Raw genomic sequence first — 27,464 nt, forward strand, 5'->3', positions numbered from 1 at the left:
AGATGTAAGTTCCGCTGTTTAGGCTGTTTACATCCCTCAAAGCCGCAATTTTTTTCCACAGACAGCGTCATATGGCGACTCAAACATACACCGAGAAGTTTATTTACTTCAAGCAAGCCGATATGTTTGTAAAACTAGATCTAATTAAAAAAGGTGTAATGCCAAGAAAACACTTCCTGTCTCCATCATGAACCATAATGCAGATTTTGATCCAGCACACAATCCATTTTAAAGCGTCAAGATAATTATAAGAAAACTTCAGAGTAGGGCCTGGTGTTAATTTATCTTTTTGAAGTTTACAGTTACATAACACAAACAAGCTGTGCATGCCTTTATTTTTCTGCTGTGAATCTGGTTTGTGAGTCTATTTATCAGCCTCATGTTGTGAAACGGTCATGTAAGGTAATCGGGCTGCACTATAACCTAAGGGAAGAAAGGGAAAATAATAATACACACACACACACACGTACAGACACGACACAGATTTATTCATTTCCCTTCGAGGTGTGTGATGGGGCCAGGGAGAAAATTAAAGCGATCCTGACTTCAGGTCATTCAGCTGCCTCACTGTCAGATGTTGGCTGTCTGCTTCAGACACACACACATTGACATCCCCTACTCACAAATTAATCCCTCACTCTTACAGTACTTAATTCTAACCTAATTCAAACCAGAGCTCTAAAACACAGCAAACACAGTATCACAACTATCTCACCTCCACAGTGATTATTTAGTTATTTTACTGGTGTCTTGTTGAAAAGTGCCTGAGGATAATTACTTTTGGTTTCCACATCTCTCTCTGTCCGTCTCTATCTCTTTAATTAAGAGTCAAACTCCAACTCAATAAAGGCAGTAATCATTCCCCTCACCTCAGGGGGGAGAACTATAACTGTAGTGCTGCATATCACACACAACCACCAAGCTCTTAGACTGCACCGACTCTGAAACGCTTGAGAAAGCTGTTGTTTTAATTCTATATTTGTATCGTCATCATCGTGATTTTGGTCTGATAGAAGTTCTAACTTTACTTTTGGCTGATATAGCTCAAGGTTAGGAGTCAGTTTAGAGTTGAAATCAGTTTTCATAGAACTTTTGTCTTTTCTCTTGACATTTTTTGAGGTAATAAAACTGAAATTACAAAGTATGTTTACCTTCTCTTTCTCTCTCTCTGTCAGGCCGCAGGGTGCTCGCATGATGTCCAAGCCGGCAGGTGAGCAGCTCTCCAGCACCACCATCAGCGAGGCCTCCACCACCATCACCTCCTCCACTGTGGACACCAACAATGGCTCCAAGGTTAGCCTGTGTGTGTGTGTGTGTGTGTGTGTGTGTGTGTCTGTAGGAGGTTCATCATCATTTCACTGTGCTTGTATCTGAAGCATTTCACATTATGATGAGGACAGCTGTGCTTAGTGTTGTAGAGAGATGCATCTGAACCACGGGGTGTCGGCCTCTATGTGATTCTGTGAAGTCTGTGAACATGTGTGCATGTTGATGATCCCCACAATCACTGACTTGGAGAAATCACTTACATTTTAAAGGGATATTTCAACATTTTGGCAAATTCACCCATTGTCATAATCCCTATAGTCTTAGCAGTGGGTTCCTTACCTTTAATTGTCGGTGCAAGCTGTTTTTAGATCGGCGGGGCAGAGACACAAGCTGCTCAGCTAACACAACGGAGGCTCATGGTTTACATATTACTGTATACTGTATTTTCCTCCGTGCGCACTGTAAATACAATCCAACATCCAAACACTCTGGTGGACAAGTTTGTGACCTGCTGTGAGGCGCTGCACTGGGATACAGAAACGCCGAACGTATAAATGTAACCATTGCGATGAAGCAAATACTCAGAACTACTTGCGCTTTTGAAATCACTCCGCCCAGCAGCCGTGTCTGGAATGTAGTTCCGGCTACGTATTTGCCTCGAAAACAACTCCATCTCGTAATGTTACATTATTTTTTCATAGCATGGTGAATGAGCAGGTCACAACTTGTCCACCAAAGCGTTTTGGAGTTGTTGGATTGTGTATTTAGTTTGATGAGGGAAAGGCAGGAATACCATTAGCCTCCATAGCGTTAGCTGAGCAGCTTGTATCTCTGCCCCACCGATCAAACTGAGCTTGCCTCGTTTGAAAAAGGTGAACGAAGCCCACTGCTATAAAGACGTCGCCTCCGAGATGTAGGGCAATGTGTGAATTTATAGAAGATGAAACACTTGATGTTCAAGAAGAGAGCAGAGTAAAGAACTCTTTGCTCTGACATTATATCAGCTACCAACTGTTTTCTCAGACTCTTTGTATCATTCCAACCCTCCTTCTTTCCTATAGAGCAAAATGTTCAATGCAAACTTAGTGTGAGGATACAAGTCAGCAGTGTAAAGCTCCAGCATGGTATGCTAACATAATTGATTTGATGGTGACAATGTCAAATGGATTAATGCGGTAACTGCTGTTAAAATGTTAAACACAGCACAGTGTTTTAATGAGCTTACAAGTAAAATAAAAAATATTTAAATTATTTGCCCTGAAGCCGACAGCTGCGTCTCTCACATCAGGCTCTTTAAACAGCGGGGAATCCAGCCTGAGGTGTCTCGGCTTGCAAACACAGTCACCTTTAAAACGGTGAATAAACATCAAGTCATGCATTTAGTTTAGTACTTAATTCTGCTCTTGTTTGACCTCAGTTAACACGGAGGACCATGTCCAGCTGTCCTCTGCTGCTCCGCCACGGCCTCATGTGCAGATAGCTACACAGTATATAGTATGTAGTCTCTGCTGCCATGGGGTCTTTCTGTTACAGAGAAAGCTTTTAGGGAGTCGCTGAGTATTGTGGGATGTTGCCCTGGTGATGATACTTTATCACTAGATAAAGCAGATTAAAACTTTTTTTTTTTTTTTTTACTATTTATTGAGATATTTTCATTTTTACACAAAACGAAACATTCACTCGAAAACAACTGTCTCGTAATGTTACATACAAGTTCAAAGCCTGGTGAATGTGCAGGTCACAACTTGTCCCCAAAGCGTTTGGAGTTGTTGAGGCGGCCCCAGTTCGAGGGAAAGGCGATACCCTTTCCTGTGTGTCATCCCCCCCCTCTCTGCCTCCACATTTCCTATCTCTCTCTCAACTGTGCTGTCCATTAAAGGTGAAAAACCCCCGAAAAAAATATTTTAAAAAAAGGAATGCAGTAGAAATACCACAAAAGTAAATGACATGGAAAATAGATATTTGTACAAAGGGGAATTACAGCAATAGAGTATCAATCATAGAGAAACACAACCATCTTATAATAAGCCATATTCCTCCATCAGTCGTCCAGATACAGAGTAATACAGTTCCACCGTTGTTCAAAAGTGTCCATTTCCAGTTGTAGACCAGCAGTCATTCTCTCCATTGTGTCGACCCTTTTCAGTCTCTGAGTTATGGGGCAGTTCACTTGTAATTGATTTTGTCAGTTTCTTCCTTGACTCTATTCCAGATGGATTACTGGGCAGTCCCAACGATATGTGACCCGTTCCATCAAAATGAGTCGGAAGTCGCAACAAAGACGGTTTATAAACCAAGACCTTTCATGACGAGTCAGCTTCCTGTATGCATGTCAGCTGCGTCTCTCACATCACGCCCCTTTAAACAGCGGGGAGCCTGTATTGATTCTCGGCTATGGACAAACAACACCGATTTAAAACGTGAATAAACTCCCCACGGTCACTGAAGCAATTTGACTCATTAGTACTTAAGCCACATTGACCTCAGTTAACACGGAGTTTGACCATGTCCCAAAAATGGTAATTTTCCGCCACGGAGATCCGGAGAAAATCACACTTTGTTCAAGACCTGTCTCCTGTCTCTGTTACAGAGAAAGCTCTCGCGAGATTTGGCACAGTATTGTGGGATGTCAAACAAACGGCCGCGATACTTATCACTAGATAAAGCAGATTAAAACTTTTTTTTTTTTTTTTACTATTTATTGAGATATTTTCATTTTTCCACAAAACGAAACATTCACTGGCATAGGACCCTATGCATTATAATACAAGTAAAAAGGCGGTGTTTAGCTCAGTTGGTAGAGCCACGCCCATTAGAGAGACAGGAAGTGTAACCATTTCATATCATTGGCATCGAGCCGCTCATGGAGTATCTTCCATTTATTGAATATCTTTGGTCGCAACGTTCTATTTTTAACTGTGCTGTCCATAACATGGAAAACCCCGAAAAAAAATAAAAATTTTTACCCTAATTTCTATAACGACATTCAAAACCATACTTATAATGAGTTTCACAGTCCAGATATAGCAGAAAAGGCACTAAATGATGATTAAAGTTGACTTGCAACTTAAACCTCTGAAAATGAGTGTTGCTTCGGTGCAAATGATTATCTTCTGAAATCCTTCATGATAGAGACGAGCTGTTATAATGCATAGTTATACACGGGATTATCCGCAATTATAACATATAACTATCATTGAATGTCGCCTCTATGGCGAGCAGCGGGTACAGAAACAAGTATAACCGAGTAGCATCGACCTTAACAGAGCGTAGCATTGACGCTAACAGAGCGTAGCATCGATGCTAAACCGAACGTAGCATCTGAGTGCTATAAACCCTAGTTATACAGTGCTATATGCATTTTAACTCAAAAATGTCAACAAAACATAGAGATAGGCGTCTGAAAGTGTTTATGATAGAAAAGAAGTAAAAAGAATGCAGTAGAGAATACCCTGCTTTCCGAGGGTCATTGAAAATGCTGCATCTATGACAAAGGGACAGCAATAGAGTTGCCTGTAATCATACAGGAACAGATGCCAGCATCACTGGCAAAAACTTTAACTGCTATTTTCTCAGGTTTTAGATACGGAATGAGAGAGTAGGAGATCGTATTCACAATGGCCACATCTCGAAAACCATCAAATGTCATGACTCTCCATTGTGTCGACCCTTTTAAAGCTTATTTTCTAATCTTTCCATTGATACCAAAATCTCAACTTTGAAATTTGGGTCACTGTGACTCATTTTGATGGATCGGGTCACATATGTAGCAGATTCAAATTCAAAGTCAGAGTTTTACTAAAGGCTGGGAGCTGCCACTGCTGACAACATTTGTTCTGACTGTTTCAATCCAGACGTTCAGGAGGGTTTTTTTTTTTTACCAGCATCCCTCATAACAAGCTCTGAAAACACCAAATAAAGCAGTCACACTTTAAAACTCAGTGATTGACTGAGGCAGTACAGTAGACATCTGCAGCAGCTGGGAGCTGAGCTGTCTGACAGTTACTTCTCGGTGTGATAACTTATGATCAAGACGACCGATGGTTAAAATCCACGATGTCTGTGTTTAAAGTCAGCTCAGTATCGACTTGTTTCTTTTCCTCGGGCTTTTAAATCTCTAACAACGGCATTTGAGCTCTATTCAAATGTGATCAGTCCTTATTTTTTTATTACAGTTATTGCAATACACAGCTAGTTACTGTTTGAACTTTTCATTGTGTTGTAAACCTTAGGGATGGATCAGATTACTGTTTAACAGTTCAGTCAAAAAAAAGTGAAATCCTCCATCTTTGTTCCTCTGTGGCAATATTTGGGATTTCATCAGCCTCACTTCCTGTCTTGTTTATTAATTTTTCCTCTCATTTTCCTCGGCCTGCTGCTTCTCCTTGTCACTTTACTTCTGTTCAGTCTATATGTGTCATTCTCCTCCTCACTCAGTCGCATGTGCCCCATGCACAGCTCCACAGTGGCATGAAATCTCATCCGGCCCTATCAACAGGTGCCGTGGGACTGAGATTGAACATGTGTCATCGGGCGTGGAGCAGAGATGACAGGGCATCCATCACAACGGCCCGGTGCCGTTTGCGCGCCTGGCGTTTCCCCGGCCCGCAGCCCTCCCTGGTGATCTGGCTCATCACCTCTGCCTTCAAACAGCAGGAAAAAAAAAATAGTGTGGAGGCCTTGTTCTGGCAAGAAAAACTCTTAACAAAAGAATTCCTGTCTCAGAGGAAGGATGAGTCATTTTTGTCCCCCTTTGCTGTTGCATCAAGAAATGAATCCACATTTTGAGTAAGTCACATTCATTCCACCTCTAACTCAACATCAGAAGGAGCTGAGGCTCCTGTTCTCTGTGGCTGGCTGCGTTCTGTGATGTTCTGTTCATATCAGTCTGCACAGAGTCTGTGGGATTTATTACAGTCAGCGTCAGTCAGGAGATCCTCCTGGATCCCAGGCTGCCTTTATGAATTCACACTCTTTATCGGCTCTTTAATTCACTGTTGCTTTGAGCATTTCAACCAACAGACTTCACAACAAATGATTAGTCACTGTTTTGTTGTTCAGTGATTGGATAAGACTTAATGATTTCATACTGAGGCTCCTGAAACTGTAGTCATTAAAGGAGAATTCTGGTCATTTTCTAAGTAACGCTCTACAGCTCTAGGTCCCCGAGCGCGACCATAGGAAAAAATCTGAGAAAAATCTGTGCAGACCGGACCTAGCGCTGGGCTACACTGCAGTTAAACAGCGAAGTAATGGGGGCAGTTCTTCTAACTGTGACTTTGGCCTCTATATAAAGCTCAAAATATCACTACACATGCTTTGCAACATCCACCAGTTCCTTACCACACAACACTGAGTGTGCATAACTCTCTTAATATGAGAGAGCAGTGTTAACGTGTGTTTTTATCACGTACCTCTGTTTCATCTACTGTAGCTTCCAGTGTAGACCTTACTAGTCGACTGTCGAGCTCGGGACTGTTTCCATATCAACAAAGACAGAAATGCGAGGAAAACATGCTTTTTTCGATCGGAAAAAGCAGTTATATTCATTCCCCATCCCAAAACATTTTTTCCTCCTAAATCCATGTTTTCCTCACATTTCTGTCTTTGTTGGTATGGAAACAGTCCCGAGTTCGACAGTCGACTAGTAAGGTCTACCCAGAGGTATGTGATAAAAACACACGTTAACACTGCTCTCTCATATTAATGAGTTGTGCACACTCAGTGTTGTGTGGTATAGAACTGGTGGATGTTGCAAAGCATTTGTAGTGATATTTTGAGCATTATATAGAGGCCAAAGTCACAGTTAGAAAAACTGCCCCCATTACTTCGCTGTTTAACTGCAGTGTACTGCAGCTAGCAGGAGGAGAGCTAGGTCTGGTCTGCACATATTTTTCTCAGATTTTTTCCTATGGTCGCACTCTGGGACCTAGAGCTGTAGAGCGTTACTCAGAAAATGGTCGGAATTCTCCTTTAAGGTGAGGCTGGATGCAACAATGGAGCCAGCCTTATGGTTGTAGATGTACCTGACTGACTGACTGACTGACTGATGGTATTTCTCTGTGGAGTGCTGCTCAGCAGCTGCAAGGAGGCAGAGGAGGTGAGATCAGTGTAAATTCCTCTCATTAATTGTATGATCCAGGTTTTAGTGAAGGATTAACTCAATAACACCAGACACACTGAGCAGAGAGGGTAAGACAGTCAGTATCAGTAACAAGGCTTCATTCTAACAGCTATGACCAACTCTACATATCATACAGCATCAAACGGAGGGAGTTTGACATAAAGACCTGCCTCTAATAAAAGTCAGATACATTCTGCAGCTGGAATGAAATAAAAGCTGAAGGCTCTACAATCCCTGGAGAAGGCAGAGCTCTGTTTATGTGTGAGAGCCATGAAAGGACGTGAAAGGGACGTGTGTCCTGGTAGCTCACCTGTAGAGAGCATGCTGAGCTTCTATTCTTTGACCCGACTGCCCCTGGTTTATGTCTGACCAGTGGCATCTTCTTTCTCTAGTTTCATCCTCCGTCTTTCTCTTTGAGTGTTGTACCTGAAATCACAGCTCAGTCTTTGTCTTGATGTTATCTATTTGTTGATTTTGTGAGATAGACAAAAGCCACACACCAGGTTTTACCTATAGTCTTATTTGTCATCAATCCTGCAGCAGTGTTTTGTTTCTGCTGCTCTACTTTCATATTTCCTTTTCAGCCTGGGGAACTTTAGATTCCCCTGGTTAAATAAGTGGGAGGCTCTGCGTGCTGAAATCCGCTGCTTAAAGATTTTTTGCCCCCTCATCACTTTGTGTTCCTGACCCTGACCTTCAAAGTCCTGAATTAGGCAGTTTCTAAGCCTGGCCAGTGGCGGGACTGGAGGGTCTGTGGGTCCAGTAAAACATCTACATTTCTATTTTAGCTGGTGAATCTTTCCTGTAGGGTGGATATGTGATGCTGCCAGCCAAGGGGAGAGATGAGTGGGAGAGATAAATGTGAATATATAAAAAGGAACTGAAGAGATAGGAAGCTATTAAAGCTGTTCCATTGTAAAGATGTGCTGACATTGTTTATTCTGAAAATGGTTGAGACTGTTGAGTGTTAAACTGTAGGAAAAGGGGAAACTCTAACTTCATTTGAAGATGCACGCTTTTAAAAAGCTCTTTGTTATTTACTTATCATTTATTCCAGCTCTTATTTTCATTTCAGTGTAGTTAAGATAAGATAGAAGTTATTTATAACCTTCCTCCTTAATGGTCTGGACGTTATCTTGAGGAAACTTTGCCTGATTGGAGCTCTTCACCCCTGGTTGATGAAAATGTAAGTGCATGAACATCAACCTGAAAAAAACTGAAATATTGCAAAAAAAACAACAAAAAAACAAAACAAAACATTATTGTATTATATTCCACCTGGCTGAGGTTCATGAGTTGCTGTATTGATCAAAGCAAAATGAGAAACTTGAACCATGAAATGTTGGAATTCTTAATATGACATATGATTTTTCATCAATTATCAAAATCATATCAAATGTATAAATCATTCATTAAAGCCCCAGTGTGTAACTTATTTGGCTTTTTATTAGCAAAAATCAAATATTATTATTTATTATTATAAATACGTATTTTACTGAAGTCGAACACCCGCATACAAATGAAAGCTTTCTCGTACCTTAGAATGAGTTGTTACAAGTCGTTACAAATACATAAGTGGGCGACGCACCGAACGGAGGCGGCCATGCTGCATCACCATTTTTTACGTTGAGTGGCAGCGTGACCGTAGGTAACCACGGAAACTCAGCAGAGCTGTCGGCTCGGGGAGAAAGTTTTCCAGGTAGCGCCTGTTAAAACTGTCACCACTGTGTAGTGTGAGGAAGGACGGAGGCACTGGTGTTGCATTCAGGTGCAGTCAGGCAGACGGCCGTCGGCAAACCAACCGGATGTCATTTTACTCCACCAGAGAAAGACGGTAAAACGTGGGTCAGGTAAACAATACGACATCACCATGACAACATATTGTCACGCCTGTATTGTTTTGCCTCGTGCTGGCGGACCACTTGTTTACATAGACGCTTGTTTATCCTGTTACATGCAGCGTCTGTTGTCTGTCTGACGTCTGCCCGATTTCACGTGAATGCAACATCAAGAATACGTTCAGATATGCAACCGCACCGCTAGATGGGGGGAATTCCTACAGATTATACCTTTAAATGATTGCTGTTCCTCTACCCTCAGCTGATCCCATCCACTTGAACAGGCAGGGATTAGGTGTCTAGCCTAAGTACACCTCAAACACTTTTCTGGGGGGGGTTTGATCTTGTTTAATTGCCTCACCCTCCCAGATAATTCTCATCAGGCTAGGGATTTGAACTGGCGACCCACAGGTCCCAGACAGGGCTCTTAAGGCTTTTAGTTTTGTCTGATGGTGAGCCATATCGTGACAAATAGCTGCTGTGCTCCCTGAGTGGCTCACCCACAACACACAGTGGCTCCTCTGCAGCAGCACGGACCACAGCACACTGTTCTACACAATTACCCTCCGCCTAAAAATAAACCACTGCATCACACACACACACATATTTGCAGACACAAACATACAGGCAGAGACAACAACATATCAAATATGCACGGACGTACACACCTACTGTATATTTACAGATGAGGGACTCCAGTGTGACAGTGTGGGAGTCGCTCTCTGTGTTTTTGCATCATGCTTGGCTAACCAGCCTCGCTCTAATTAGTGAGTGTGTTTGCTGTTTTCCAGCTGTGAATGGCTCCCAGTGCTGCTGCCAGTCCACATTGCACACACTCATACAGCCGTCACACCAAATCTTTTATTATGATAACAGTGTGGCTGTATGCTGTGTATGTGCAGTGCCAGGGGGGAGCTGCCTGTCTTCAAAGGGTTTCAGAAAAGAGGAGGATGGTGTAATGAGATTTCATGAATATATGCACAGTGTATGTTGTTCCGGTGTATACAGCAGCCAGCCAAAGTTTAACACTTCTAACAGAGCCTAGTCATCTTTGTATTGACTAATGTTTGACATTAGTCACCTTTCGGTAGGAGGTGAACATAAACAGTAATATGTCCAAAACACAATCACATACCTTGTTTTTACAGTATGTTTTGGCCCTTTTGCACTAGTATTATATTGTATTTAAATTATGTATTGTATTCAAATTATGTAGCACTGTATTTAACTTATGTCTTGGTTGTTCCCTTTGCACTAGCAGTGTATATTTTATTGTTTTTAGACATTGTAGGATATATTTTATCTATCTAGATATATCTATCTATCTATCTATCTATCTATCTATCTATCTATCTATCTATCTATCTATCTATCTATCTATCTATCTATCTATCTATCGTTCTATCTATCTATCTATCTATCTATCGTTCTATCTATCTATCGTTCTATCTATCGTTCTATCTATCGTTCTATCGTTCTATCTATCGTTCTATCGTTCTATCTATCTATCGTTCTATCTATTCTATCTATTGTTCTATCGTTCTATCGTTCAATCTATCTATCTATCTATCTATCTATCTATCTATCTATCTATCTATCTATCTATCTATCTATCTATCGTTCTATCTATCTATCTATCTATCTATCTATCTATCTATCTATCTATCTATTTATCTATCTATCTATTTATCTATCTATCTATCTATCTATCTATCTATCTATCTATCTATCTATCTATCTATCTATCTATCTATCTATCTATCTATCTATCTATATGTAGAAAGTGAACTTTCCTAACTCTGATCCTAACCTGTGGCTACAATATCCACGGGAGCACCAGTATCTATCTATCTATCTATCTATCTATCTATCTATCTATCTATCTATCTATCTATCTATCTATCTATCTATCTATCTATCTATCTATCTATCTATCTATCTATCTATCTATCTATCTGGTGCCTTTCAAGAAACCCAAGGTCACTTTACAATTTCTACAAAAAATGAATCAATAAAAAAGGAGAGAACTAAATGACTAGTCAGGAGAGGCCATGCACACACCACATACCGGCAGTAGTTTACAGATCACCATCTGATACAACATTTGGCCTTAGATGTTTCTGTACAGAAAGTGTTTCTGTCATTGTGCTAATAGGTGGAAGGAGGACCAGCAGGACCCCCCTCAAAGACTCCTGGGGGTCTGCAGGTCCCACTTTGAGAGCTGTGTCCTAGAAGACGGGGCAGGAGTCTGGTTGTCATTAGCGAGGGGGAGACACTGTGAATAGATGAATTCACATTTTCAGGTCCATTTTCTCTTATATCGTCTGTCCCAGATGAAAAATCATAACTGTGCGTTCACACCAAAAGCTTTCAGCGGCAACCGGCGGCAGCCTGTAGAGATGTCCGTCGGCTGCCTTTTTTTTCCTTTTTTTTGTATTTCGGCTCCCCAATGACCAGCGCGATCGAACTTTGACGTCCAAAGCATCACAGGCGTGACGCCGCGCTTCCAAAGCGTCCACCGTCACCAGACGAGAAGCTTTTGGTGTGAACGCACAGTTTAAACTGTAGGGAGATAGTTTGACTTCATGACGCCTTTTCAGCGGCAACCGGCTGGCAGCCTGTAGAGATGTCCTTTGTCGGCTGTGTATTCCTCCTGTTTAAGTTTGAATCTTTTTTGTTTCAAATTTTTCGGTCCCAATGACCAGCGCGATCTTTGAACACATTAAAATGACGAGCGACCAAAGCTTCATTGGTATCTGGAAGCCATATTTGCCTGTTTGTCCTGGTCTTTAGTTCAAGTATTCACTACTTTGTTTCCCTCTCGACGCTTTGGAAGCTTTTGGTGTAAGTAACGCACAGTTTATATAAATGAGCGGAGATGTAGTTTTGAGTTGATCAAATTGTGTCCTTCTAAGTACTTTGTTTTCATGTCGAACAGTGACTCATTAACTGACTGTTTTACAACATCTGAAGCTGAAAACGTCTGGAGCCTTTATTGTTATGTGAAGTGTGTATATCCATGTGGTCTAGTTGAAAATTTTCTCATACATGTGAAAAGTTGGCTTGGTCATAAACGCTGAGCTTTTGACTTCCAGAGTCAGAAACACCCAACACCCCCAGAGTCTGTTATTGGTGACACTTATTATATTATTTGATGGCAAGCCATCTTCTTTCCTTAGGCCGTTCAGGTCCTGGTCTTTAGTTCAGTAGCTCACTACTTTGATCTGCAGGTCAGAGCCCACTTCTCTAACCTCCCACATGATAGTCTTCAGAGGCTGACAAATGTCATAGCAACCACGGCTGGCGCTGGCGCTGGCGCTGTCACTGCGGTCCAGTGGAAAATTGGCTGTGCACATATAATGGCTATAATTATGTAACAGTTGGAGCAGAAAAATATGGTAAGTTAGACAGACAGACTATTTCCAAAAATTAAAAAAAATACTGTGACCTAGAGAGCTGTCAGCTTCTGCTCCACACTGATGTGCACAGTGCACAAGCTCTTTGGTTTATTTATTGAATGTGAATATTGTGTGCTTGTTGATTGTGCTCTTTTCTACTTGTGTGGTTTTTTTTTTAGGGGGATTTCTCTCTTAAAGGATCATAGGGCAGGATTTGTGAGAAAATACCGGAAAATACCCATGCGTTTTACGTTTTTTAAATAATAATGGATAGTGACGGAACCAAAACCCAAAAAGAACGAGCCCATCCGCGTATCTCCCGATTGCCTGAACGGGTCTGTGTACAAAATGGCGCTGCAATCAGGGGGTGAATTTCGCGCAGCTGGCCGGCTGCCCTTTCGTGGATCCAATACGAAAAAGAGGGACCGCGGCAGAGCGACTGCAATACAGTAACAGAGTGGCACACTGTTATATCATCGCTCTGAACCAGGGTGGATCCAAATTTATGTGCCACAAAGTTTGCCCTACACAAACTGAAAGAGTTATTACCCCCCCCCCCCCCCACTCTCTCTCTCCCCCTACCCTTCACACACGCCTCAGCAGCAGGCAGGTCACTAACTTACACACCTTCTCCCTTTCTTCACTACTGACCTTTTTTCACTGTTAGCCGCAGCTAGCGGTTAAAACGCACCGACGTTTCCTGCTAACAACGTTATCAGGCAGGTGGACAAAACGCTTCTTTTGACCCGGACACGTCCACTTTTCAGTCCTGGCCGGCGTGACCGCGGCGTGACCGCGAGTCTGTTATTTAATGAAATCATGAAGTATGTCCGGTGTTTATTGGTTTTTCTCTTTGATGGCACCGTTCAGGTCCGACACCCGGACCGGGCGCGTTAATTCTCAGTACCGGCTGTAGAGTAGGAGCCCACTTTTACAGATCCATGCAGAGGAGCTCAGAGGACAACAGACAAGCAGCTCCTGCTGCTGTCACAGTGAAGAGGCAGGTGTGTGTGTGTGTGTGCCCTGTGTTGGTGTGTGTGTGTGTGTGTGTGTGAGAGAGAGATGAAGAGTGAGAGAGACCAAAAAACTAAAAAGTAAAATACCCCCCCCCCCCCCCCCCCTCCCTCCCCACTGATAGGAAAGACTGAAAGGAGTAAGAGTAAAACAGCGAATATTGTGCGCGCTCCCGTGCCGGTGGCTTCGCTGGTTGCTGTAGTTACGCGCAGCGGCCGTCGCGTCACTGGCCGTTCTCATTAATCCTGCCCTATGATCCTTTAATGACACCAAAGAGGGAGGATGGACCTCTTATCTCCATTTCTTTGTGCTGTTGCAAAGACATTCTATTCTATTCTATTCTATCCACGAGTTTCCATGGTTTCAAGAGTTTTTCATAGCATGGATGTATTATAATAGATCCATGTGTCATAGTTGCTGTAAATGCATGGATCTATTAACGCTTTTAACAATGGATGTCCATTTGTGTGATATCCACTGTTAAAAGCTGGCGTTCGATTCATGATTTACAAATTTTCAATGAAAAAAACTGCATTTACTGCAACTACTGAAACCATGGAAACGTAAACATACAATTCCAGGCTTATATTTTATATAAGTAGGGGGGCCCGCTCCATCTCTCCATCAGCTTGGGGGTCCTAGATGTTCGAAAAAAGGTGGATAAGATTAGCTTTAGCACTGCGTCTAAATGCTAATAATGGCTACTGAGCAAACTGTGTATAAAAAACATAGTGAGCACATGTTTTGATTGGATAATTGGTTATGTAAATGACATGACACTTGACAGCTGAGGGGAAAGTAATGTTTATGTACAGTCTGTTTTCTTCCACCTCATTAAAACATGTTCCACCTGTGTGTGTGTGTGTGTGTGTGTGTGTGCAGGGCTCCCGCTCCAGTGGCAGGGTGCACAGCTTTGGGAAGAGAGAACAGGCCATTAAGAGGAATCCCAATGTCCCTGTGGTGGTCCGAGGCTGGCTGTACAAACAGGTGAGGACACCAACACTCTGACCTCGTCATATACACAGCTGGAATGCTTTAGCTTTACAGATTTTACAGTTTTTCTCCATTGGTTTGGCTCATTTTTCGAAACAGAAATTTCATTCTCAAAACAACATGGACAAACCTCCAAACATCTTGGCAAATGTTCACAACAGAATTGTATTTCTCATTCATTTCATCAAATTGCAAAGGTCTTTGTACATCTACAACATAAAACCATGAATACCATATTTAGTATTTATAGCACTATAGGCTACTTATAATTGTCCTTGTTTTTTGTGTTTATATTACAGTATATTATGCTGTATACATTTTCTTTTTTCTCTGATGAATGGAAGTTACTTTACGTGTGAATAAAAATGGCTACCTTTCCTTGACAATATGAGTGCAATGTGTGATGTCAAACCTTATAGGCTACTCTTACCCTGTTTTGTTATTTATTTATTTTATTTTATTTTTATTTTTTTCAGTTTTATTCACAAGTGTATTCTGTTAGCTAGACAAAAAAAAAAAACTAGTACAGTAACTATTGTCAATGAGGTGGACATGAGGGATATTTCAATGCTCCTCTGCCATAGTGACAAAACATCTAAACATTTTGACTTGCAGTGCTCACACAACGCCAAAGGGACGATGCATTTTGGGGAAACTGACTATTTGTATGAGATGGAAATTTAGTTTTTACACATGAGTGAACTGTTTTGAGAGAGAGATGCGCTTTTGCAAGTGATCTACGGTGTTCACTGTTTTTGCCAAATGATCTTAGAGTTTTGAGAATGTAATTTCTGTTTCGAGAAATGAGCCAAACCAATGGAGAAAAACTGTAATATGCTCTGTTCCAAAATTACGACTTTGTATGAGATTGTCCATGCAGAAAACAGTTTTTACAGAAAGCAAAGAGATTCAACATGTCATTCACATGTGAAGCTGTAGAGGTCTGGTGTGTTCACATGTGAAGCTGTAGAGGTCTGGCGTGTTCACATCTGCACAGTGAACAAAGTCAATGTGAGGTTTTAGTGAAGTGACTCATGGCTACAAGAACCCTCCTGTTGGGAAGCAGTGTTACTAAAATAACATGCCAATCTGCACAGTGAACAAAGTCAATGTCAATAGAATTTTTTAGTGAAGTGTCAACATGACAGATATGAGCTTCAGGTTGAAGGCATTATTTAGTTCTGCCAGAACAATAAACAGTGTTGATACTGAAATGAAGTACTGGATCCAACATTTAAAAACAAACAAAATGATTAAACAGTAGCCGAGAGTACAGAATCTTCATATAAGCAAAGCTGAAATTTCATTACAGATCATGAGCATTTTTTTTTAAAGGTTGATGATACATATTATGTTTAAGTCAGAATGCTTTATGATAAGGCTTCATATGAGGCGTCTGATTGGATCCACATACATTAAAAACAATATCAAAATGATTAATGTCATCATAAAGAAGAGGAGTCCTGGTAGTGATTTTTTGATTAAGGCTGTTTTTAAAGACTGAAATTTCACACCAAATCATGTACTGCATTTGTTTGTCTTTAAAAAAATGTAAACACTTCCATTCTTTGAAAGCATTCAGTGTATTTTTTATATTATATATACTTATATTATGCATATATTATGTGTGTGTGTATGTAATATATATATAGTAAAAAAAAACAAAAGTTCCTTTCATAGCCTCTGACATCCTCAAAAGTTGTGATATTTGACTGACAGTTCAGAGGTAGGGAACAGCTCATAAAACCACGTGGATTTCAACCTAGGGAGTCTTAAAATTACAAGTTTTTTTTGTCAATTCTCACATTTTGGTGGCTGAAAGGCAAGACAAACACCTAAATATACGTATGTTAAAGAGCCTTCTAAAAGTGATATTTCCATAATATGTCCCCTTTAATAAAATAATCACCACTCCATTATCCGTTGATGGACAAATCTAAACAGAGCTATTCTTCATAGTCTTTAAGTGAGTAGCATGATCTGATGTTTATGACGTGTGTTGATCATTATTTAGAATACAGGTAGTTTGCTGAATTTATCAGACAATGTAGCGACACAGCTAAAGTCTGACATTAATATTAATATTATAGGATGTGAATGGGTTGATCAGGCCTCTTCCTGTCTGGTCTGGTAGTGTCTCTTCTACACAGATGGATGAGTTCCAGCTCTTTTCCTCCGATGGCCTACTTTGAGTTTTTGCTGATTTATTTTGGGGGGGTTTGGCAATATAGAGCACCTGCTGTTGATCACAGACAGGCTATTACTGGAGACTGTGTGTTTATTTAAAGTTATCTGAGGTTGGCACCGTCCCATTGAACAGCTCTCGGCCCCATACCAGACAAATAGTGAGTGATGTTACTGCGAAGCAATTATATTTTGATGACCACACACACGCAGACGTACACTACACTGTGACACCAGCAGACGTGTACACACAGATAGACACACAGTGCTCTGCAGGGCCACGAGTGCACACACATTCACATGCACATAAATGATAACAACTACACACACAGATGCACACTGTCAAGACCAAAAGGAGTGGAAGCTATTTACCCCCTCTTGGTCCCACCCACACACACACACACACACACACACACACACACACACACACACACACACACACTGGGTCACAGTGCTGTGGCTCCACAGATCTGTGTTTGAGGTGATTTCATCCCTCCTGTATCTTCTCTGTTCCTCAAGCGGCACCATTAGCAGCCAGAGAACATAAAAGATGAAATGGGCAGTAAAGCAGCAGCGGCGGGCCCAGCGAGCCGGAGAACGAGGACAAACGATGTCTCCCACCCTCCGTCTCTCCCCTGTTCATTCTCTCTGTCCCTGCTCTCCTCCTCTCATCACCACCCTCCCCCCTCCTCTCCTCCCCCCTCCTCTCCTCCCTGCCTCTGCTGTCTCTTCTCGACCCCTCGCTGTCTCTTCACTTTTCAAACTCTCCCATCATCATTCTCATTACTCCCTCTCTGCATTTGTATGTTCTCTGTCTAGTCTTTCTTGTTATCTCTCCAATCCACTTTCCATCTCATTATTCATTCTTTCATTGCTTATACTCTCTACCCCTCTTTCCCTCTGCAGGACAGCTCTGGGATGCGTCTTTGGAAGAGGAAATGGTTCGTCCTGGCTGATTTCTGTCTCTTCTACTACAAAGGTGAGTCATGTACCAAGCGTAGTGTTAATAACAGACAAACCTCACCATGCCATACAGTTGAAGAACATCCATGCAGCCTGTAGAGGCTGAATCTCTGTCATACTAATGGAGTTTGCTGTGGTAAAAGTGGAATTCATAAAGTGAAATTGTTGATTATTTTAATATTTTCCCATATCATGAGTGAGATAATCACTGCCAATCATGACTGAGTGTTTCCACCTTCATCTACAATGAACCAGTGACAGTCTCAGAAACACTGATTCAGTTTCATACGTCACAATACCTGAGGAACCAATCGTATCGACTGGTGAGGATGGGGGGCGGGGCTAAACAGACCCAAAACCATGTCAGTACAGAATGACAGCAAGAGGATTTGCAACCAAACAGAGGATGCTAACTGTGCTAGCCGTTTGCTAGTCTCTAATTTTCTACCTTTTTTTCCTTTTCCTTTCCTTTTCCTTTTTTTTTTAAATAACTTTTATTAATTTTTGAAATGCAAGACACATACAGGAATACAATTACTTTTCTTTTCTTTTCTTTTCTTTTCTTTTCTAACATTTTGTGAACTTAAATGAACAACCCCCCCCCACCACCTTCCCTCCTCCCCAGACCCATGGTCCTCTTATTAAAGTATATCATAAAGTAAATGAAATTACATACTACATGTGAAATAATAGTTAAAAAAACATAAATAAATGCATAAATAGATAAAACAAGAAAAGAACAAGAAAAAATACACATACGTACACTTATATACACATATACCTACACAGTAATGATTAAAAATGCAAATATAAAGTGTGAGTGCAGATCATTAAATGTACAAGTAAAATCAATGGCTGCTTCCTCCTCAGTCATCGAAACAAATTTGTTATGCTGGAGTGTCTTAAAACTGTTTTTTTTTTATATATATACCTATATTTGATCTTAATAATCTTAACTCACAGCCTCTTCACTTTGTGATACAGAGCAACACCAGGCTGAGTTTGTACCTTCACAGTGTGAATTACATCCACATTACGTCTGTTTGCTTCTGAGCATTTGCTTTTGATTCACTGTGATACAGAGCAGCGGTTGCAGTAAGATCTGGGTGGCAATAATCTGATCTGTCTCTCAGTGGGCTCTGTCACCTGGACACACACACACACACACACACACACACACACACACACACACACAGCTACACCACACCTCACCATCATTCTCCATCCCTTAGCTGTCTTTATCTGCCTCTTCACGCCTTCCCTTTTCATCTCCATATTCTTAACCGAGGCCTCTGGGACACACTCCTCCACCTCCTCGCCTTGACAAGAGGATGAAATCAATTCTGCGTTGCTTCTTTTTCCTCCCTTCTCTCCATCTTTCTGGTTTAGTTCAAAGGTTTCTCCTCTCAACACGAGCGCACTTTATCTGTCTGCAGCACCACTTATCCCCTCCCTTCATCTCATGTTGTTCGACAAACAGCCCAAACCTTTCCATGCCATCTTTGTTGTTTTCTTATTGCCTTTATCGATCTGGGCTTCTGTCTGCGCTGTAGAGCTCTTACCCTGCAGTCACCGTCTGAATTAAAAACTCCCTCAGTATTATACTATTCCTATAACACACAGATAAATAAAAGAAGAAACAAACAAAGGAGATATGTGTAGCAGTTATTTGAATACAGAAGGGGAAAAAAAGTGAAAGTCTTGGTCCATAGGTTCTGTAGGCGATCGTCACTGCCTCTACATGTGGAACTAGGTCACCAGCATCTTAAACCTAGACAAATACTCTGACATCTGTTCAGCTTTGGTAGGTAGAAACTCTCAGATACAGTACTGCTGTATAAACAAAGACAAACAACAGAAAAACAACACAAAAAAAATGTGAACTATGCAGGTTTACGCTAAAAAGATATTGCAGTGACAGGATATTGCACCAGCAAACAGTAGCCTATATTGCACTATACGAGTATTGAGTCATTTGGATGTGTATTTTAGATTTAAAGTGCAGTCTTCGGTGCAATGACAGCTCTGGGGTGAAGCAGAAAAATCTGTGAGTATTTCATTATAATAAAGTCATAATGCAGGAAATTTAAATGAATAAAAATATCACCAGATATATTGGATAAGATAAAAAAAATGAAAAAATTAAATAATCTGTATTCTCCCCTCTGGAAAGCGGCTCTGCATCCCTGTTGGTTCACTTTCACTAAAAGGAACATGACTTTATTCAGCAACTACAGTATGTACCGATCAGTCATAACATCATGACCACCAGCTTTCTATCAGAAGCAGAATGAACTTGTTCAGCAGTCTGAGTGTTGTTTAGCTATGGTCTGTTGGATGGGAGCACACGGGTCAGCCTTCTCTCCCCACGTGTATCAATGAGCCTGTGGCCGCTTCACCACTGTTCCTTCCTTGGACCAACTGTTGTTAGATCCTGACCACTGCAGACCGGGAACAGCCCACAAGAGCTGCAGCTTCTTACACTGAACATTGTTCCTGCTTCTAACACATCAACTTTGAGGACAACATGTTCACCTGCTGCCTAATACATCCCACCCACTAACAGGAGCCATGATGTGACATCACACAGCGGTCGCAGTCGGTCGCAGCGCCATCTTGGGTACCAACTTCCAAAGGCGGTCTATGGGCTGTGACATGAAATCTCACAAAAAGAGTGGATAAACCTTTTTTTTAATTACACGGCTCTATTGAATGTCGCATTCCGATAATTTATTGATATTTCTCATATTTATTTACATCCTGATTTTGCATTTTACAGTCTGTTATTTCTAACAGACTGTTGCTATGCCGCGAGTCCGCAACATAAATGCGTCCTGTAAACCGTAACAAAGTCCTTATGTCACTGACCGTAATCTCTTGTTTATGACAGATACAACTACACAAATACACATATTGTAACTTGTATATGATAATCCATCCATCCACTGATTGATTATTAAAGGCCTCATTGAAAACAAATACACACGACCAAGGCGGGTGAGGAAACCAGCAGAGAAGTGACTGGACTTCCAGATTCGCTAAATGATGCAATTTATAAATCGATACAAGTCGTATTTTGATCAACATTACATCTGAAATTAATAATTTCACACATAAGATGTGTAATAAGCGGGATAATGTAGAGTTAGTCTGTGGTTATGGAGAAATAAAGACTAAGACATCCTTCATCAAAGCCCAGACAGTCTAATGATCATAGCTGTGCCTCGGTCCCCAGTTGGTACCCAAGATGGCGCTCACAACAAGAACGTCACGTGACTGATGAGCATCTATTCAGTGTTAGAGAAGGTTAGACCTGATCGCCACCAGGATCTGCTCTTGGTGTCTTTCCTTCTGGGTAAAGTGACAGATTGTGCCATTGTTGTTGTGTTTGGATGTAATCTGACTCCACTTGTCGTGGTCTGGTCTGTTCAGTGTTTTGTGTGTGTGTGTGTGTGTGTGTGTGAGAGACCGAGGGGGCGAAGCAGATAAAAAGGGTCGCCATTTATGGAATGTCTCCTTCAAAGGTCCTTGAATTATTTTTAACCAATTACGCCTTTAATCCACAGTGCCACCTTATCACCTCTCAACCACATCCCCCTGCCCCCCCGCACACACACACACACACACACACCCCTCAGCATGCACAGCTGCCGTGCACACATATTTTCATACCATTACGGCATTTTACAGTGTGGTAATGATCACACACACACACATACACATTCTAGTGTGCATGTGCAAAGAAGACTTGGTACATCTTTATTTATAGATGTGTGAACTAATTAGGAAAAGAGCTGTTCTCATGGAATATGTTTGTGTTTGGACGTTTCAGTGTGAGGACTATGGATGTCACGATTACTTGTTTTCACAATTATTCGCGGTATTAAACGCCACAATTAATTGATCGTAAAGATTCCTAAATACCGTCACTTTCCCAGAAATTTGATGTTGGAACTTTATCGGCAGATGTGCACAAAAATAAAGATAAATGCACAGATACTGGTCCATTGAATATAACATTCAACTTGAATTGGTAGGAATTTAAATGTTAGTGTGTCATTTTTAATTTAAAAAAAAAGCAAAACAAAACAAAAAATGATTAAAATAAACACAAACATTTGGTATAGATGACAATTTATGACCTGAATATTTAAAGTCATAATAGATACTTGAAATATTTTGTGTAAACAATGAATAATGTAATTATATTTTGTCTATATTTGATTTTAGTGTTGTGAAATTAATTAGTGCACAATAATCGTGATAATCATAGCACCATGATTATTGCTCTGACAATAATCGTACCAAGAAAATGTATAATCATGACATCCCTAGTGAGGACAGGTTTGAGGTTCAGACCTTCAGAGTGAGCGGTGTTTGTGTTTCTTCAAAGAGTTGTGTGAAGGTTAAAGGGTGAGGGTTGAGTCCTCTCTGTTACAGAAGGACAGAAATATTTACAACGTCCAGTCCAGTTGTAGCAGAGCGGCTGCAGCTCTGTGACACCGGTTGGCACAGCACTGTGGTATGAATGACGGCATGAGTGTGTGTTATGATAGTGGTGGCAGGCAGTGATGAAATTAGTGGGTGATGAGAGATATTTATTCACTACAGCTCCTTCCTCTCTCCCATATCTCCTCTCCTTCTCTTCTCACCCTGATAATCTACTCCCTCCTTCTCTCCCCCACCCCTCTCTCTCTCTCTCTCTCTCCCTCTCCCCCCCTCCAGACAGCAGAGAGGAGTCGGTCTTAGGCAGTATTCCACTGCCCAGCTATATCATTTCACCCGTGGGAGCCGAGGACCACATCAGTCGCAAGTATGCCTTCAAGGTACGCCTCTCTCTCTTTGCTCTACAGACTAGTTCTGATTTACTTTGACTGATGTTATACTGGCTTGTTGTGTGTGTGTGTGTGTGTGTGTGTGTGTGTGTGTGTGTGTGTGTGTGTGTTGCCACCAGTATTTTCTGTTTCTTTGGACAGAAAGAATAATTTCTTCCAAAACAGTCTCCAGTTCTCTCACCTGCAATTAGCAGGGTTTTATTAACTCTTCAGAATTCATCAACGATGAGGACACAAGTGGCCCCGACCAAGCTATCGAAACTTAACATTCAAGATAGACACAACTAGGGCTGCAACTAACGATTATTTTCATTATCGATTAATCGATTAGTTGTTCGGTCAATAAAATGTAAAAAAATGTTGAAAAATATCAATCAGTGTTTCCCAAACCACAAGATGACGTCTTCAAATGTCTTGTTTTGTCCACAAACCAAAGAGAGACTCAGTTTATCGTCATAAATTAACAAAGAAACCAGAAATATTCACATTTAAGAAGCTGGAATCAGAGAATTTTGACTTTTTTTCTTTAAAAAACTACTCAAACCGATTACCGTACTTTCCGGACTATAGAGCACACCTGAGTATAAGCTTCACCAGCTAAATTTTAAAAGAAAATACATATATAGGCTGCACCATGAGATATTTACACAGAAAGACAGTAGGGAACTGTGCAAATCCGCTCGCTTTCCGTTGTTTTGGTTACGCTCCTCTTGCCCATGTGCATTTGTTTACAACGAAGCCGGCAAAAAATCAATAAATGGAGCGACCGGATAACGTTACATAACATATACGGTGTTACGCAGTGTGTGTTTGTGTAGTCTTAACCGTCATAAACAAAAGATTATGGAGCGTGTTTGTGTGCAGAGAGGAGAGCTGGGACACCGCGGCGGGGAAAAAAGTAGCGACTTATAGTCCAGAAAGTACGGTATTAGATTATCAAAATAGTTGACAATTAATTTAATAATCAGTTATTGTTTGATTAATTAATTAATTGTTGCAGCTCCAGACACAACATCCCAGAGCTTTCAAAGCTACTGAGGCTGGATCAATAGCCTATTGAGTGTGATGAACAGGAACCCACTCCAGGCTCCTCTGCACCCTTCACCTTCAGAGATGATGGGATGCTGTTGACACGGTGGCATCATGATGAAGTCATTCCTTAACTATCACTAACACCATCCAGGTTTATTCTCACTTTTGGCAGATGTTTAAATTTTAAACCCCTCCTGCTATTTTAAGCCAATCGGTGTATACAGTCAATGACAGAGAGGTTCATTACACATTCCAGTTTTTACTAGAGTGCTACTGTAACACCTGTTGTGTGTTGAAAAGCAGGTTTAGTGACACGCCGCTCCTTTCCCCTGGAGATGTAGTTTGTCTGTCACAGTTTAGGAGCTGTGGAAGTTGACACGGTGTTTAACACACTTGTGTCTGGGAGCCTCGGAACAGCAGTGACAACATGCCCCAAGTAGTTGTGGAAACTATGACAAAATTAAAGACACATTTTAGTTAGTAAAATAGTTGAAACAGATCATCAGGGCCCTGCTGGTCCACCCACCAGCAGCCACGCTCACCACCTGTTGTTCTGATGTCTGTTCATTACTTTATTGAGACAGAGAGTCTCTTGTGGACTGAAGCCTCTCCGTCCCCTGAGGCTCCATCTCCCTGGGTTAAACTGTCCACACAGAGATATTTCATGTTCCTCAAACACAGACATTTGTTTTGTCTTGTGAGTCAACGAGCTCCCCGTAACTTGTAACCTGGTTTGTTCTGTCCCATCCCACGTTGACGTTGACCAGAATATTGGCAGCAGAGCAGCCGTGTTCCCTGGTTTGTCCTTGAGCAAGATGGAAATCCAACTCCCTCTCACTTCTGAGTCTTTATTAAAAGATGAAAATATTTCCCTTCAGTCACTTCAAACTGGACCAGCTCGCTGTCTTTGCTTGGACTTGGTGCAAAAACATGGCAGCTGTGTTGACTCCTAATAGATCTGCATGCAGTGTCTCTCAGCTGACATGAGCAACCTGAAATAAATAAATGGCTGATTTGCATCATAAGTTATGAGGATAGTAGTGAAAGATAAACCCGACCCAACCACTCAATTCCTTATACAGAAGGATTTAGGCGAGAGGAAGGCTAATCCATTTTTATTTGAATGTTGTGTTAAAGGAGACATATTCTGTCCCTTTTCCACAAATTAAAATAGTTCCCAGGTGTCTTAAAGACATGTCTGTGACATGCTTTGGTCAAAATCCCCCAAGGATCAAACATCACAGCTCTTTTCATCCTCTCTAAACAGCCCTGTTCAGAACGGCTGCTTTCAGTGCCTGTCCCTTTAAATGCAAATGAACCACTGCTTGCCCCGCCCCTTCAATTGGTTCCAGGTAGAGATTATGCAAATTCGAAAACTAGTTACATCACTGCCAGACAACCGAAGGAACAGCTCGTAAAACCAAATGGATTTCAACCCAGGGAGCCTGAACATTACAGATTGTTTTGTCAATTCTCACATTTTGGGGCCAGAAGGCAAGACAAACACCTAAATATATGTTAAAGAGCCTTCAAAAAGTGATATTTCCAAAATATGTCCCCTTTAAGCTATGTTTATTAACCTCATGCCTTCCTTCTGCACATATACTTACAGCTGGGTCACTGCATGGATTCCCACTTGTTTTGGTTTATTTTCCACCCAGGCCTGAGGACACACACTGTCTGTCAGCGGCCTGTGACCATCACTGTCTTCCTCCATTGTTATGCACCTTGTTCATTCTGATGTTGTTGCAACAATACTGTTGTCTGACGCTGTGGGATACATAGTGTTTCCTCACTTCAGAGATCTCCTGTGTCTTTTTATACCAGAGTGAGAGAGGAAGTAAAAGAGTTATCACTTTCTCTCTCTCTTTCTCTATTTCTGTGTGTGTGTGTGTGTGTGTGTGTGTGTGTGTGTGTGTGTGTGTCTTGTCTTGTCTTCTGTGTAACTCTCATCTTTGTCCAGATGATTGTTGTTGTGTAATTGAACCTTCTCTGGACAGGAGCTTTCTGAACATGGCCTGTAGCTTCACGGCTATGATACAAGTCCAAACATTTCATCCTGTTGTCATCCAGGTTCACCATCCAGTCAAGTCACACTTTTTAAAATTATAAAAACATTTAAAAAATGACTATCATATTTTCCGGACTATATGTCGCACCGGAGTATTAGTCGCATCTGTCAAAAAATACGTCATGAAGAGGAAAAAAACATATATAAGTCACATCGGTCTATAAGTCGCATTTATTTTTGAAACATTTAATTAATAGCCGGGTCTCAAACAATGGCCGGGGCTTTGTTTACATGAACAAATAAAGGCCGGCACCAAATAGCCTACTGCAACGGAACGGGGGCGGGGCTCACGGCAGCACCGGCTGCTCGTTGACGTTGGAGTCTCCAAACCAGAAACATTTGTAACATCACCGGGAAAAGTGGCTAGATTTGTCGCTAGTCGCTTTTGACAAAAAAAAGTCACCATTAGGGGTTGGAAAGTCGCCAGATTTAGCGAGAAAGTCGCCACAATGTACGACGTCATAGATTGTGATATATAAATATAGGTTGCATGGCCAGCCAAACTACTAGAAAAAAGTGCGACTTATAGTCCGGAAAATGGTATGTGTATTTTAAAACTCTTCACCTTGCTTGTGATGCACTGGCGTGCTGCAGGCTGTGGTGACCCCAGCATGACATCACTGCTGGGTGTGGCTCCAGGTGCAACACACTGGCCTGACCTCACCCAGCTGCACCACATCACTGATGCTCAGAGCTCTAATGGTGCACTCACACCGGGCGCGAGTAAAATATTCGTCTCGCTCTACTCGCTCGAGTTTGCCCGCTGGAATATTTGTTTTTACTCGCGGCATTCGCGCGAGTATTTCGCTTGAGTTCAATATTTTGAACACGGGCGAATTTCGCGTTTTCGCTTCATTCGCGTCGCGCCATTCGCGCCGCCGGCACAAATTCGCGTCCATTCGCATCTGTACATTGACTTTGTATGTAATCTTATCGTGCAAAAAATTCGCCTTGCGCCCGGTGTGAACACGCCGTAAGTCAGGGCCTGACCCAGACCTTTATGAGGACTAACAGGAAATGCAGCTCTCCCTGGTTGTGTAACCTGCAGTGAGCCTGGTGGGCCACCGGTGGGTGGGTATCTGAGTGTGTGGATGCTGCACTCGCTCCTTCACCAAATTTCCCTAAACACATGGCAGCCCTCCACCCTTCACCACACCTCCCAGCTTCCACTCCCTCTCTCCCTCCCTCCCTCCGTCCCCTATTCACCCAGTCCTCTTTCCTCTCTTGTTCCCATTGGTTGGCCGCCCGGCTGGGACTTCCCACCCTCCCTGTGAGTGTGTCGCGTCGTCCGGTGACAGTGCTCCCATAAATAGGTACTCCTGCTCCGTGCTCTCACCTCACCAGATGTTAAACCTTGTCGTCTCCTGTTGGTGTGGCTTTTTGGATCTGAACATGACAGAATATACAACACATTTGTATATGTCTGTGTTGGTTTTTTGATGCATGTCTTGAGAACAGTTTGTCCTTTTTTGGCTGCTGTTGCTGCTTGTGTTGTTTTTTCTTTCAGTGTTTTCTGTGTTAATAACACTCCCAAGAGTCTGTATGCCTCGCGCTCTCTCTCTCTCTCTCTCTCTGTCTCTCCCTCTCTCCCTCTCTCCATCCTGGTTATCACAATATGAATCTCTGTATTTGGCTTGTCTGGTTTTGGGCAAATCATTCATCTATGAGTTGCTCTCGCTGTCTCCTCCATCTGTCCCATCTACTCTACCAGCATGCAGTTTTCTGACGACGTGGAAGAAAAAA

The 27,464-nt window shown here is 41.7% G+C and overlaps 1 protein-coding gene across 18 annotated transcripts in view; it reads left to right on the plus strand.

Annotated features, from left to right (window-relative positions):
* The window catches only part of LOC146985434 (pleckstrin homology domain-containing family A member 7-like), a 195,957-nt gene that overhangs the window by 122,690 nt on the left and 45,803 nt on the right, over positions 1-27,464 (plus strand). For all 18 annotated transcript variants that reach the window (XM_085778396.1, XM_085778399.1, XM_085778390.1 and 15 more), the window contains 4 exons: positions 1,176-1,293; positions 14,526-14,630; positions 17,727-17,799; positions 22,509-22,609. In XM_085778396.1, the coding sequence (XP_085634522.1) occupies positions 1,176-1,293; positions 14,526-14,630; positions 17,727-17,799; positions 22,509-22,609 (397 nt within the window). The remainder of the gene's footprint in view (positions 1-1,175; positions 1,294-14,525; positions 14,631-17,726; positions 17,800-22,508; positions 22,610-27,464) is intronic.

Source organism: Trachurus japonicus, chromosome 6 (genome assembly GCF_045865225.1).
Source record: "Trachurus japonicus isolate A0001 chromosome 6, Traja_1.0".
Taxonomy (NCBI): Eukaryota; Metazoa; Chordata; class Actinopteri; order Carangiformes; family Carangidae; genus Trachurus; species Trachurus japonicus.